Source organism: Pseudonaja textilis, chromosome 2 (genome assembly GCF_049901715.1).
Source record: "Pseudonaja textilis isolate UNSWEBS1 chromosome 2, rPseTex1.2, whole genome shotgun sequence".
NCBI classification, from domain to species: Eukaryota; Metazoa; Chordata; class Lepidosauria; order Squamata; family Elapidae; genus Pseudonaja; species Pseudonaja textilis.
This window is the reverse complement of record NC_141991.1, coordinates 60,483,484-60,499,413: the sequence shown is the minus strand read 5'-3', so window position 1 is coordinate 60,499,413 and position 15,930 is coordinate 60,483,484. Positions and strand designations below refer to the sequence as shown.

Genomic DNA, 15,930 nt, shown 5'->3' with positions numbered 1-15,930 from the left:
AGAGTTGGATGGAGCTGGAGTTGCAGAAGTGGAGACAGAGCTGCTTTGGGGACAGAGTTGCCTGAAATTGTAAATATCAAAAGTTGTTTGCATCTTTTAAAGCTCTGTTATTGTGTTTTTCTTTTAAGACAAAAGATGTTAATGCATGAGTTGTTTTTTCTAAACTAAAACCTCAGTATTCAGGTTAAATTGCCGTGTTGTCACTTTGCGATAAATGGGTTTTGTGTTGCAGTTTGGGCACTAGGTCTCTAAAAGGTGCTCCATCACTGGTGTAGAGTTTCCTGCCCAAGCAGGGGGTTGGACTAGAAGACCTCCAAGGTCCCTTCCAACTTTGTAATTCTAAGTTAGTAATAGAGGAATCTGGATAATTTTCAACAAACTTGGCTTGTGCTACATCGTGCCTTAGAGCTTGTAAATTTTATCTGATCTTTATTTCCTCTATTTTAATTTGTAGGGCTGCTGTAATATAGATCATGAGCAGGTAATGCACAAGGAGCGCTACTGGGAATCATGTCGGACGAGTCAGTCTCAGGGAGTGATCCAGATGTGGACCCAGATTTGGAGCAGGAGGATATGGAAGAGGAAGAGGAGGAAGAAGATGATGAGGAAGCAATGGAGGAGGACAATGATGGAGATGATGAAGAGGATTTACTTGATGAGAATGGTGAGTTAATGGGTTCGGGAAGCATTGCTGGAAGCGTGTATGCTGATGATTTTCATTTTATACAGAAATATGGTTTTAATTGTTCAAATCTTATACAAAATACAGATTTGTTCATTTTGGAACATATGATACCATTTGGAACACTTTAATTGATAGTTTTTATAAGGAGCAGGCACGTCCTGGGTTGGTAACTTGTACTTCTATGACTAAAGCAATATGTCAAATTTGTAATCTGGACAATTATATAAAGCACTGAACACTCCTCATATCTTTTGGAAATATTATTCATTTTTTATGCTATTTTTGGATAGAGATATAAGACTCAGTAAAAAATGCAAGATGAATTCTTTGAATTGAAAAATAGATTTTCATTATTGGACTATCAGGTGATGCCAAAATACCTTACAGTCAAAAAACGAATGTGGCAGCTGGCCTTCATTGTATCTAGTACAATGGTAGAATTTTATCGGGCTCATTTAAATGTAACTAATTTAGATTGATAGTTATATCTTTGATCAATTTGTTTTGATGTTTTTAAAATCCAGTATGACATTTTGGGAGTGTTTCAGTGATAGAGCAATGCATAACAGAACAACTAGGGACAAGAACAGTTTTTCCTGAATGCCATCACTCTGCTAAACAAATAATTCCCTCAACACTATCAAACTATTTTCTAAGTCTGCATTACTATTACTTTTACTATTAATCCTTCCATCCTTCCTTTCACCCATCTCCTCCCACTAATGACTGTATGACTGTAGCTTTGTCGCTTGCATCCTAACAATTTTTATTGACTGTTTCCTAGTATGATTTGATTGCTTATTATACCCTATGACTATTATTAAGGGTTGTACCTTATGATTCTCCCATGAACTGTTCAGAGCATCCAGTGATGGGAAGGTGCTTCAGTCCCTTCTAGGAAGGCTGGGCTTAAACTTGAGGACACTTCTCCTCCTCCATGAGACTCCTCCTTAGCGTCCCCAGTTTTAGCTCAGCCTTTCTTCAGACAGGTTGTGTTATTGTTTTTCTGGTCAGAACAGAACACTGGCGATTTAGCTGATTTATTTCTCAGATCAGGTAATACCATAGTTTCTGTCACCAACCATCCCCCTGGGAATCTCCAAAAGTCATTTCGCTCGTTTTTTTGTTTTGTTTTGTTTTGTTTTTACGTTCCAGCCTCCCGAGGCTAAAGCCTCATAAACGGGAAGGCTTACCTTTCCAATCTGCCCTGAGGCTAAAAGCCTCTAGTTTCAGAGACACGCTGCCTTAAACTTCTAAACAAGGAGGCTTATCTCTCAGATCTCCCAGCCGGCTGAGTAAACGCTCTGTCCCTTCAAGGTTTGAAGCTTCCATTTAAAAGTGCAGCCTTTTTTCCTTTTTATTACGAGGCTTTCCCCGCAGAACACCTCAGGGCAGGGAATTAGCCCCTGCGCCTTCCCGCTGAGCGGTTTTGCTTTCAGCAGGTCAGGCGGTGACAGCTGCTTTCGTTTTCATTCTGCCATGAGGCAGCCAGCATTTTAAAGGCTGCGTGGTTAAATTTGCTGAGTAATTGTTACTGTCTGTGAGGCAAGTTACCCAACAAGGTTTCCCTTTTTGGGGACCTGGGAAGGGGGAGTCCTACCACCAGTCCACTGGATGATAGAGGACTTGAACTGCTGGATTCCACAGGCAATAAGTGCAGCTAAACTGATCTAATTATCAGTTACAGACCTCTGTGCCCTCATATAGGGCCAGGTCTGGAGGGGGGTGTTCTGGTCTCCATATTTGATATTACAAGTACTTTATTCAAAAATTGACTTGACTGGCTTAAATTCTACAAATCTAAGTTATTAAAAGATGGAAAGATGGAAAGATAGATAGATAGATAGATAGATAGATAGATAGATAGATAGATAGATAGATAGATAACAAAGCAAAACAGAACAAAGAGACAACATTTATTAAAGGCATTGGGGAACTATTTATTCCAGGATCCCTTGCCCCTTAAGGGAGCAGGCCCCTAGGTGTTCCAGCCACCTAATTTCATAGCCTCTTTCCATTGCTATCAAAGGCATTACCATGGCCACCAGCTACAACTCCAGATCTAGACTAACTGCTAAAAATAGAGATAAGTCCACGGAGCCCAAAAAGGACCCCTAAGGCAGTAGAGAAAGATGCACACAGATGCCATCAGGCATTAGAAAGGCAAGTGGAAAAATGTACACGAGCACCTGCACAGCCCACCTCTTCACCACTCATCATACCCTCTACCTCACAGGCCCAGAACCTTCCAACCGACCCTCTGGATTTATCCAGAAGGAGCAGCATATCGATACAACCTCCCCAGGAGGCTCTTTCTAACGTTCTTTCCCCAAGGAGGGCCCCAGAGGCAACATTTACACCAACTGCAGCTGGCCTCAGACAAGAGGAGGAACTTCCGGAGGAAATCTCTGCCAACATGAGGGCATGGATAGAGCTAGCTATCCAGATGGGCATAGCAGCAGGCGTCCAACAGGCTATTTAGGCAGGACGAACACCCTCAGCTTCGGTTTGCAGATCTCTTTCTGAACGATCTCTGGCATCACGGATCCACATCTTCATCAGGTACCCCCCCCTGCAGAACTATCGTTGCCCACTGTCAGAGACCCTCAGTACACACAGGATATGGGAGATCAAGGGGATCCAATGGATCAAATGGAGGAGGAGTCGATACACACCGTTAACCAGGTATTGTCCACTAGAAAGGGGGATGTCTGACGATGAAGGCCTCTCACTTGACCTCTCCGTATTTACAGGATTATTCCGCCCACAATTATTTAAATCCCTGCTGTTTAAGACACGGCTGGATAATACGGGTACCCCTCCCCCACCAAATACTCCAGGGGAAGCAGTGGATCTCATATTCTCTCAACCAGTCACTGAGGCAGAGGTTATCCCTGTGCCATATATGTTTTCCAATTTAGTACAAAAACAATGGCTGCAGCAGCCTCATATCCCACTCCCACAGGACATGATAAAAAATACTATAATTTGATACCCGAGTTCTCTAAATTTCTAAACACTCCAGAAGTGGACGAGCCTATCATTGCATTTGCATCTTCCTCAGCCATCCCAAGTGAAGCTGAAGAGGCTCTCAAGCCTGAGGAAAAGAGGGCGGAACTAGCCCTCCATAGGGCACATGTCTTGGATGCATGGGCCATCAGAGCAGCCACACTGCCTCCTTTTTCACCAGATATCTCTCAGATGGCTCCACCACCTGAAGGATACCATTCTAACCTCAAACATTAGGGCACATCAAGATGTGGCTAAATTAATCGCTGCTGCAGAGTTTTCAGCAGATGCTACCTTCAATGTAGTTAAATTTTCCTCTAGGGCCATTGCTTCCCAAATTGCGACTAGAAGGTTACTTTGGCTCAGGCATTGGCAGGCAGATGTCAAGCACAAGTGGCGGCTTGCCTCAGCTCCCATCTCAGAGAACAAACTATTTGGCAGTGCGCTTGAACCCCTCCTAATTGAAACCAGAACCAAAAAGAAAATTCTTCCCTCTCTTTTTTGTCGATCAGAGTCCAGATCACCACAGCCCTTTTGTAGGGGTTCCTTTCGCCCCTTCTACCAAACCTACTATCCAAGATTTCAAAGATAGCCTGGGTTCAGACAACAGACAGATAGAATTGAACCTGGGGACAGATATAGAAGGGGACTCCATCCTAGGAGACAATTTCAAGGAACAGAATCTAGGCCCTTCTGCAGGTCCAAGTAATTACCACAACGAGATTCCCATTGACAGTCGCCTAAAAAGGTTTGCTGACCAATGGGATTCCTCTACCACTGACGCATGGGTCAGGAACACAGTACAATTTGGTCTGGCACTGGAGTTCAGCTCCATCCCCCCAGATTTTTTTATGAAGTCCCCAATTTCCAGGGATGCAGAAAAAAGATTTCTCATGGACACAGCCATAGCACATCTACTAGAGATCCGGGCCATGCAACCCGTCCCTTCTAATCAAAAAGGTCATGGTTTTTATTCGCACTTCTTCATGGTCCCTAAAAATTCAGGGGGATGGAGGGCAATCCTGGACTTAAAACGTCTAAACCAATATTTAGTTTACTGAAAATTTAAAATGACCATTCTCCAATCCATCTTACTCAGCGTCAGAAAAAACGATGTCCTTACCTCCATAGACCTCACGGAAGCTTACTTACATATCCCAATTAGGCCCTCACATTTCAAATTCCTTCGTTTCTGTTACAACAACGTCCATTATGAATATATTGCTCTCCCATTTGGCCTAGCTTCAGCTCCCAGAACTTTTACAAAGGTCTTGGCTGCCTTGGCAGCATCATTCAGAGATAGGTCCCTCCGACTTCAGTGCTACTTGGATGACATTCTTATTCTGACATCTTCCATCAATCAAGCAAATTCAAACATTCAAACTACACTTGTAACCCTACACAACATGGGTTCTCAATCAATTGGTCAAAAAGTCATCTACTAGACTCATTCACCTTGGTGCCATCATTGACACCCTGGAAGGCAAAGTTTTCCTCTCCCCTGACAGACAAGAAAGCATTAGAGATTTGGCTCAACAGATCAGAACTCTTTAGGAAAGTACAACTATGTCTCCTTTCTAAATTGCTCGAAAAAGTGATTTCTTGTATTTCTATTATCCCTTGGACCTGGTTCCATGCAAGATCCCTGCAGTGGTTCCTGTTGCCATACCAACGCACCGGGAGAGATGACGCCAGGACTTGCGTAAAAGTTCCATCAACTGTTCTCAGGTCTCTATGATGGTGGACACAACCCGAAATCAGCAAGGGATGCCCTTTCAAGGATCCACATAGGTCGACTGTTACAACTGATGCCAGTCTAGTGGGATGGGGCCCCCACTTCCAATCACATACAGTGCAAGGCCTTTGGACAAACTCAGAGAAGGCACACAATATCAACTGGCTAGAACTGAGAGTGGTGTACTTGGCACTTTGACAATTCCTCCCGCATCTCCATTGCAAACATGTGCTCGTCTTAACAGACAACGTAACTACAAAGGCCCATATGAACAAACAAGGAGGCACTCATTCCAACTACTAATGAGGGAAGCAGAAAGACTAGGCCTGTGGGCCGAAATCCATCTTTTCTCTCTAAAGGCAGAGCACATATCTGGAGTAGCGAATGTACAAGTGGATTGGCTCAGCAGAGCCATGTTGGACCAATCAGAGTGGCATCTGGAGCCCAAGATCTTTCTGGAGGCTATTCGGAGGTTGGGCCGACTGGTAGTCGACCTGTTTGCCTCCCCACTCAATGCACAGCTTCCCTGATTAATTTCTCGATACCCATCGCAGGGAGCGGAGGACATGAACGCCCTCAGATGTCACTGGCCCACCGGACTACTATAGCCTTTCCTCCCCTCGATCCCCAAATTGATTCAGAAGTTGCTGGAAGAAAAAGCGGACCTGCTATTAGTGGCTCCTTATTGACCAAGGTGAGCATGGTTCGTGGACCTGAAGGTACCACGGTACCACTGTGGAGGATCCCATCATCGGTCATATCGCTATCTCAAGGCCCAGTGCTACACCTGGACCCCCAATGGCTAAACTTAGCCATATGGAAGTTGAACAGCGACATCTGAGAGATGAACACCTTTCTACTCAAGTTATTCACACTATTCAGTCAGCTCGACATCCTTCGACGAACCAAATCTATGAGGCTACCTGATCTAGCTTTTGCTGTTGGTGTCAGAAGGTTCAGATCGACCCCACTTCCCCATCAGTAGCGCAGTTATTAGAATTTTTACAGGAGGGCCTAAAGAAAGGATTATCACCAATACACTGCGGAGACAGGTTGTGGCCCTGACTTCGATCATATCTTGGGATGATCTTACCTCCATATCTCATCACCCTCGCATTCACAGTTTTCTGCGCGGTGCCAAGAACTTGAGCCCCCCCGTAGTGCACCGATATCCAACTTGGGACTTAAATAAGGTACTATTGGCCCTTACTACAGGTCCCTTCGAGCCACTAAAGACCACAACGCTTCGATTTCTAACCTACAAAGTAGTTTGCCTGATAGCAATTACATCTGCCCAAAGAATCTCCGAACTAGCTGCATTATCGGTGCACAAAGATCTCTGCATTTTCCATTCGGATAGACTGGTTCTCAGACCAGATCCCTCCTTCATTCCAAAAGTTAATTCGGCATTCCATAGAGCTCAAGAGCTGGTGCTCCCAAATTGTTGTGCTCACTGGTGCTCACAGCCATCACCCAGGCTTGAACACCAATGGCACCGCTTGGACGTTAGAAGAGCCTTACGCATCTACATAGAGCGCACGGCGCCCTCCAGAAAGACAGAAGCCCTCTTCGTGTCCTTTCAGCCTAACACCCTGGGGCGCAAGGTTTCACCTCTATCATAGGTAGATGACTAAGGGCCACCATCGCTAAGTCGTATGACTCTCGATTCCAGTGCCCCAAGGCATTACCGCTCACTCCACCAGGAGTGCAGCCACCACAGCAGCATGGGTGACCCAAGCTACAATAGAGGAGATTTGCCGAGCTACAACCTGGGCTTCTCCATCTGCATTTATTAGAAATTATAAAATTGACGTATTTGCTTCTGCTGAGGCTTCATTTGGTAGGCGAGTTTTGCAGCAAGTTATTTCAGACACAGTTAGGTCTGCAACCCAGATGGTGTCCCTCCCTTAGGACAGTGCCAAGCTTTGGTATGTCCCATCACTGGGTGCTCTGAACAGCTCATGGGAGAAAGGGCGTTGGTACTTACCTGATACACCTGTTCTCTGTGAGCTCTGAAGAGCATCCAGCCCCTCCCTTTTATTCCATCTGGTAGGGGGTCTGCTCCGCCCAGGGTTATTACATAGGCTTAAGCATATAGGGTATCAATACCTTGGCTTCACAAAACTGGGGATGCTAAGGAGGAGTCTCGTGGAGGAGGAGAGGAGTGTCCTCAAGTTTAAGCCCAGCCTTCCTAGAAGGGACTGAAGCACCTTCCCATCACTGGATGCTCTTCACAGCTCACAGAGAACGGGCGTATCAGGTAAGTACCAACGCCCTTTCTTGACTCTTGATGAACGTATCTTTTCTTTTATGTACACCAAGAGCATATGCACCAAGACAAATTCTTTGTGTGTCCAATCACACACGACCAATAAAGAATTCAATTTGATTCAATTCTATGACTGGCAGAGCTTATGGTTAGCTGTGAACGTGCATGATTATGCCAGCTCTCACACCTAGCTTTTTAAAGTGTATTTTCCTGCCTGCCTTATGGGTAGGTGAGGTGTAACCAGCTGGTGTTCAAGATAAATGAAAGCTATGATAGTCCACATTCTTTTGCATCTGTATCCTTGGCATCCTTTCAGAATCATTACATGGTTACAACCAAAATTTAAAAGTTCAGAAAGAGGGAAGGCAAATCTTCTAGTTTTAGTGGAGAAGCATCTGAAAAAACCTAAGTAATAAACTTCCCTGTTACTCTTATAGTTTTATGCCTGCTTTTTATGATAAAGAAAAATAAGACAAAATTAATTGGCTGAGGTGTATGATTTTTAAGGGCTAGGTGAGAGAAACCAATTTAAAGATGTTTGAGGTTTTTTAAAAAAAATATTGTGGTTTTATTTGTTTTTAATATTTATGTACAAATACAAAAAGAATAAAAACAAAAAATTCTCATAATTTTTAATTTTAAAAAAATCATTAGTGTATTTGATATGATGAACTAAGTTAAACTGAAAAATTTATTGCATTTAACAGTACAAGGAAATAGGAAATAGGCTTGAAAGAATCAAGAGAGACAAAAACGTAACTGTTATATAGAGATTAAATATTGGGATAGTATCAGTAAATTTAATTATGGGCTTATAGCACTTTGGAACTGGCTGTTCTTTACCAACATAGTGATGACATTTTTAAAAAAGTACTTTTCATTTTTGAAGGGAACATTTTGTTTTTAAAGTCTCTTTACTGTTTGATATAGATAGCTTGAAGACTGGCTTTTGTTCACTTCTCATTATAATAGAGCTGCGTGAAAGGCAACAGGAGACCTGTACTAAAACTTGTTTTAATATACATTATATATTGTGTGTTGAGTTGCTATGTGAGATAGATGGCCATGGAAATATTGTAAATAAAGAAGAAGTTACTTGAATATAAAAGGAAGACAAATACCATTGTTATACTGGGGGTGGAGATGAGGAAAAAGGGATATTAATCAGTTGTGTAAATAACTGTCTCAGCTATATGCTTTTTAAAGATTTATTGAATATACTTAAGATAGGGTATAGGATAGAATGCCAAAGGTTGTTTACCAGGAATTCTATGAATTTAGGGGGCCTTTTTCTTACAACACTTTTGAACGCATGGAAATCTTAATATCTTAGATTACAATATTTGAACTAGAGGAGATAAATTCTTAACAATAGCATCACACATTTGATGTGAAATTAGAATAATTTGCATTGCATTACCATAGTTTCTTCTTCCAACCAAACTGTTTAAAAAACTGTAATAAAATCAGCTGTACATGTTGGTAAAAATGAGCACATCTTCTTTCCTGGCTGACATTATTTTGATTGGTCTGACAAATGAGTCTTCATGGCAACCTAAATGTGGAAGAGTATGTTTTAAGAATGATTTTGATATTCTCTATGATAAATAAAATGCTTAGTGATACAAATTGGTATTTAATACTCTTGATTGACTTGAGCTTCAGACAGCATCATTTTGAGTACGATTCTTTGCAATTCCTTAAATACGATTCTAGCAAAATAACAAATTCTAATCTCTGTTGTATGTTGTTAAATATTTGAAGCTGTCATGTTTTTCAATGTTTTAATTAAAATTCAGTATACTATAACGCATAAATATTTTGTTCCTTTCTCACTTTTTAAAAAGCGTACTTATGTAGTTGTGAGCATTCTCACATACAGTCTAGATTTCTTGACCCAGGAAATATAGACTGTATGAGAATACTCACAACCGCACAAGTACAATTCATAGAAAGATAGTTGACTTAAAGGAAGTCCTTGACTTACAACCATTCATTCCATGATGTTTAAAATAACGGTGACATTGAATGAAGGGACTTTCAACTTGGTCTTTAGAGTTATGACCATCCTTGAAGCGTCCCTGTGATCACATGATCAAGATTCCGGTGCTTGACAGTCTGCCTCTGGTTATGACTGCAGGGGCATTTCAGCTCCTCCTACCTGCTTATCTCCTCACCCACCCACCCAATCTACACCTTTTTGGACCTCTGCACTTTGCAGCCCTGCTGCCTTAACTAGCCTTTGCCATCTTCTTGCTCTCACTTCTGACCAACTGGCCCCTTACAAGGCAGCTGCCTGCCACATGAAGCTTTCCCCTCAAGTTGCAGACAGTGCTTTCTTCCTGAGATCAGGTGAAAATGGCTTCACATGGCCAGCAACTTCCTTGCAAAGGACCAGACTGAGCAAGATACGTTGAAGCCTAGAGCTATGGCATGCCAAGAAGCCCCCTGAGCTTCAGTGTGGCGATCAAATAATTATGAAGTAGATATTTAACAATCCTGGATAATAAATATTTGTGATTTGTTTCTGTATCTGAAAATTGCTTCCTGAACTGTTTTAGTTCCTATGAAACAGTTAATTGTTACATTATATATTTATTCACTGGAACTATTTCTGCAATTTTACCATACATAAGAAAGCTGTTTTAATTTGTAGGAAAAAGTTATTATCAGAGCATAAAAAACTTTTAAAAGGAAACCTGTTCACTTATGGTGTTTTTTCCTTAGTTTTTGGAAAAGTAAACAAGATGAGCTTCATGACCTTAAAAATCTTGATATTGAAAATGATTTAGTATTTGAACAGCAAACTATATTTATATTTCTGCTCTTATTATATAGATTACTATTTTCTGCCAAGGTATTGACCTTCTCATTTAATTTTATTGATTTTTATTGATTTTATTGATTAACAATTGCCTTGGAAAGAAACTGTTTCTTCACAGTGTTTTTAAGTATGAAATGGAAACTTGATTGAGTGTAGTGGCTTTAAAATGGGCTTTGGGAATTTTTGTGTCTTAACCTGATCCTAAAGTCAAATGTCCCCAATATCTTTGTTTTTCAAGCTGTATAAAATGCTTTTTATGACCGAGATAGTTGCATAACAGCATTATTTTCAAGATCTTTACTAATCCTAAAAACCTGTCCCTTTTCATGTTTACGTGGGCTATTTTTTCCTGAAACTTAAATAGCAATAAATGGCTATAAGACTGTCAGGCAATCTATCTGTCAGAAGTGCTTTTATGACATTTATTTGACATTGCTCCTCTCTAGCTCCTTCTGTAGACCATTCTATTTCTTCTCTATATTATAACTAAGTTTTTGTCCAAAATATCACTGACTTCTAATTGAGCTACTACATAGTGACTGATCAAACATACAAAATTCACAGAAACTTGTTGAAATATATAGAGGCTTATATGTGGCAGCTATAATGTGCACACTGGCTGAGAGTAACACAGCAGTGTCATATACTAAGTGTTTCCTAAAAGCTAATTTCCCAAAAAGATGTCACTGCTTTTATAAGAATACATGACTGCAAAGTTGAACTGTGGTAGTAGTTGTTGAAAAGAAGAACTTGAAAGTATAATACTGTTGTTTCATATTTTGTTTACCACAAAAATATGTAAGGGGAGATGTGATAGCTGAGGGCTCTGATTATAATTTGTCTTTCATTCAGTTCTTCTGCTGATTAAGTATCAGATTTCTTGATTATGACAATTGTATACTAAAGTGTGCTACACAGGTTTGTGCTTGTGCATTTATATATTTTTAATATTTTTAATTGGCTTGAAAATATATACATTCATCACCTTTTCTTTATCTTTCACTGGTCTGTTCTAGGAAACAGCCAATAGTATGGTAATATCTGCCTTCTTAAAACAAAGCTTTATGTAATAATTACATAATAGAAACTACCTGCTTCCCCTCTTATTTCAAAGTCTCCTGTAAAATAAATAATAGTATCTACATTGACCCAGCAAAGATGTATGATAGAAAGAAACAAAAACAACTTTAAACAGTTGTGACTTTTAATATAAGGCACTGAAAAATTACTTCAGCCAAATAGCTTCTTCGTGTTTTTCTTTTTGGTATTTTGGTATTTAATTGAAAAAATTCCTTAACTGCTTTGAGAAGCATCTAGCATGTATCGGTAGTGGCAGCGTGTCACTGAAACTTCATTGCAGAGAAGACTGGAAAATAATTTGGGTCACTGTGACCAAAGCTATTCATAGAACATTAAGAGAAGAACAGAATGTAAAAATGTCAGTTTTTATAGCAGTTGCTTCAACAGTAATAAGTCTAAATTTGTAGATTCTGATTCACTTCTAATATTTATGAATTAATTATCATATTAAGATGAAGAGATTTTTGAGAGAAAGTTTATAAAATCCACATTTTTAATAAAGTAGCAGAATATTGCCATTTCCATTGTTATTTTCCTTCCACATGAATTTTTCATGCTACTTTGTAGAGAAGTAATTAAGCAAACATCCATGTATGTTAACATATTTAAGCCAGTCTGAACATAAAATTCCTAGTATTGAACTGCATTTCTTAATGTTTGCTTAACTCTTGTGGGAAATTCTCATCTGTTGCATGGGTTAGTGTTGTGAGTTTTTTAAAATTATAATTTATAAGATTGGCAAATTGGTCTCTTTTGGATTGTAAGTCTTAACATTTGGACACATTCATAAAAAGTTTATATAAGCAGCCTTCAGCATTTATGTAATTCAAACCTCTCCCTTGTGCAGCACTGAGGTCAGAATAAGAGCTCTTGGCGTGTTTGGGGCATTGTTTTGCTTGCATAATCTTGGAGTTCCAAGAGAGGTTGCTTGTCACTGAAGTTGACCTTTGGATGTTCCAGATTGTCAGTGGGTGCTACATCTGCCACCTTTTCTATTAGACTCTCTCTTTAAAAAAGAAAATCTGTGACTCACTCTTTCTTTCTTTCTTTCTTTCTTTCTTTCTTTCTTTCTTTCTTTCTTTCTTTCTTTCTTTCTTTCTCCTTTTTTTCTTCCTTCCTTTTTCCTTCCTTCTTTCCTCTCTCCTTCCCTCACTCCCTTCCTTCCTTCCTTCCTTCCTTCCTTCCTTCCTTCCTTCCTTCCTTCCTTCTCTGTCTCTTTGAAACCATGTAGACCTCTTTGTCAAGACAATATCAAAGAAACAAGACAACTAGAAGTACTAGCATTTTAATTTGGGACAAATGTTTTTTCAGTTGAAAGTACAGAGTACTCTAGCACTCTTTATGGCATTTTTTTTGTGCAAGCGTTCAGAATAGTACACTAGCAGTTTACAGTCACTGTCCTGTGTAAATGCTTTCACCCAGTAGGAAGGATATACATAATTAACAATGGATTATTAGAATATTGTAAGAGATATAATAACATAAAATTATGGTTATTAATTTTTCATTTTGACAAGTTATATTCTGACTGTTGGATGACTTTTAAGAAGTAGGGTAAGCATCGCTGACATCCAATAAACAAATAATATGTTAAAAAAACAAAAGCTAAGCAACTGGAGGGTGGATCTGTTCCTAACCGCCCTAGTCTCAGGGAGCAAATCCGTGGTTTCCACGGAGCAGGGAGCAAGTGAATAGTAGTATCAATTAAAGTAATGAACTACTGTGATATAAGCCCTGTGCCTATTCTATATGTATTGTATCCATGTCCCTGCAAGAGTAAGATTGTGGCAAAATGGTGCAGTGTTGTTTTCATCATTTTCCTTGATGCTGCTGTGAGAGCCCAGGATGGGTTAGACTCCTCCTGATGATGTCATTAAGCTGAGTCTGACTTGTATAAAAGGACAGCCTGTGGGAGTCTCCCCAGCTTTGACTCAGCTCCTTTTCATCTGTGAGCTAGTGTCCCTCAAAGCAGCGTGTTTTTCGCATTTAAACATCATCGAGAAAAGTAGGAAGCAGATTGAACTTCAGGCATTGCTCCCGGGGATCCAGTGCAGCTGTGCCTTCAGGAGAGCGGGGCTCCACTCTCCTGCAACGCCAAGGATTCGACGTTGCCAGCCATCGGGAAGGCTGTAAGTAGGGAAGCATCATCCAGCCTCCTCCACAGCCTTTCCCCAATGGATTCAGCCGGCCACAATTGTAAAGATCGTGTCGGAGAAAAAGCACCAGCCAGCTGATCGTCTGACTCAGGCAGCTGCTTTTCGGCCAGAATAGCCACTCGGGGCTTGCAGCAGCCTAAAGAGAGGCACCATTAGGCAGAGACCACAGCAGGTGCAAGCAGCCATTTTGGGGCCACAATTCCTTATCGCATGTGGCGAGCGGCCATTTTAGGTGGCCTCACAACCTAAGCATCAGCCCTAGAGCAGCCATCCTTCAGGGATCTGAAGCAAGGCCCCTCCAATAGGCAGCACATATTGAAGGTTGCTTCTATTTCTATTTTTCACCATGGATCAAGACAGGGCCCAGGCAGAACTTTCTGTCCCAGAAGCCCAAGGCCTCCAACCAGCCAGGAGAAAGAGATGCAGACAGTGCACTCAATCCATCCAAAGGGAGGTGGCAGCCAAAATTAGAGCAAAGGCACTGGTCCCCCAAAAGACGTCCTAGGCCGAACTCAAAGCTGAAAAACAAAGGCATGCTGCCTTAAAGAGGCAGTTTAACAAAACTATAGAACAAATGAGAGGGCAACTTAAACAGGCCTCCCAGCCAGGTGATCCCCATGGAGGCCCTTCCAGGGGGGTGTCAGAAATCCCAGGTTCCTGGTCGACTTCCGGTTTGAGCTTCTTCGGTGACAGACTGAAACAGAGTCTCTGCACGGTTTTGATTCATGCTCGCCGCTGGAGCGCCCCGAGCCGGCTGGTTTTGGGGCTAAGCCACCCCGTAGAGGTGGTGAAGAAGGGGGAGACTGCCTTCAGGGTTGAGGAGAGCCGCATCTCTCCTCCCCAGCTGGCCATTACTCCCTTTCCCAAAGGCGGTTGTACTGGTGGTCAGAAATGGCCACCACAAAGAAGAACTCGACCGGAAAAGAATGTGCCTGAGGAAGATAAGAGAAAGTTTTGGTTGACCAGGTCAAACAGCAAAAGCAACAAATAAGGTACCCTGGAATTGAAACTATTAAAAAAAAATAACATTGTTCCCTAAGAAGATTTCTAAGCTGCGAAGGAGAGAGAAAAGGGAAAGGATTTGGGTTTTTTTCTCCTCTTCCTATACTGACAGCTAAGTGACTTAAGCAAGAAATTGAAAAAAAATTCCACTTTGACATTAATAGGCATTTAATGCTGAAAATAAAAAGTCAAAGGGATAATAAAGATTTCTGGATAATTAAAAGCTTTTGAAAACAGGAAAGGAGAGAAAAAGAATAAAAGGGCAGGATCTGGAAGGGAGGAGACTGCCTGGAATTAAAAAGAACTTACAGCAAAATCTCAACAAGACTTCCAAAAGATACATCTTAACTGAAACTTCGCAACAAAATAGTAAAACCCCAGGAAGAGAAAGTGAAAAAAGAAATAAGAAGAAATAGCTTGGAACTATCTAGAGTACTTGGTGATCTCTGGATTCTTGGTTATTGCATTTGAATGACTAAAATCAATCAGGTGGTTGTTTAAAACTGTTTAAAATGGCTCCACTTTTAGAAGAACTGAAAATGGTACTTAAAAAGTACAAAGAAGATGCACAAGAAGGGAGAGGTTCTTTTGGCTTCGTATTTCAGTTCTTAGAAATGGAGATTTGGAACTATGAGAAACAACAAGAAATGCCTTCAGAACAAGAAGATTGCGACAAAGAAGAAGCCATCTGTAATGAACAAGTAATTTTATGTGGGGAAGAAAAAGGAAAGGGGGGGAAAGAGAATGAAAAGTGTAAGATTTAAAAAAACAACCCCAAAAAAGAATAGAGTGAAAAATAAGTATAAAATCAGAAAGCAACAGAAGAGGGAAATGCAGAAGAGAGAATTAGAAGTAGAGAGACAAGGGGGTAAAAAGGGGAGGGAGAAGAAGAGAGGGAAGAAAGAAAGGAAAAGAAGTTATAAAGGACAGAAACAAAATATAGAGAAACAGGGACTATTTAGAGATAATGGGTGAAAATCTAATGGGAAAAGGGATTCTGCAAAGGTACATAAGATAGTATTGTTATATTAGAAATAGAAATAATTTCAGAAAATATGAAACTATGTATGATTAAAATGTTTGATAAAATAGTTATCATAACTTAGTGGAACGCTTGTCAATAAATAAATGTAAAAAAATGAATATTTAATGATTTACAAAACATGGGAA

General features: G+C 40.6%; 1 protein-coding gene across 4 annotated transcripts in view; it reads left to right on the top strand.

The window, feature by feature from the left end:
* The window catches only part of RAD54L2 (RAD54 like 2), a 74,690-nt gene that overhangs the window by 22,547 nt on the left and 36,213 nt on the right, over positions 1-15,930 (top strand). For all 4 annotated transcript variants that reach the window (XM_087924047.1, XM_087924046.1, XM_087924045.1 and 1 more), the window contains exon 2: positions 455-664. In XM_087924047.1, coding sequence (XP_087780173.1) covers positions 511-664 — 154 coding nt within the window. In that variant the 5' untranslated portion in view covers positions 455-510. The remainder of the gene's footprint in view (positions 1-454; positions 665-15,930) is intronic.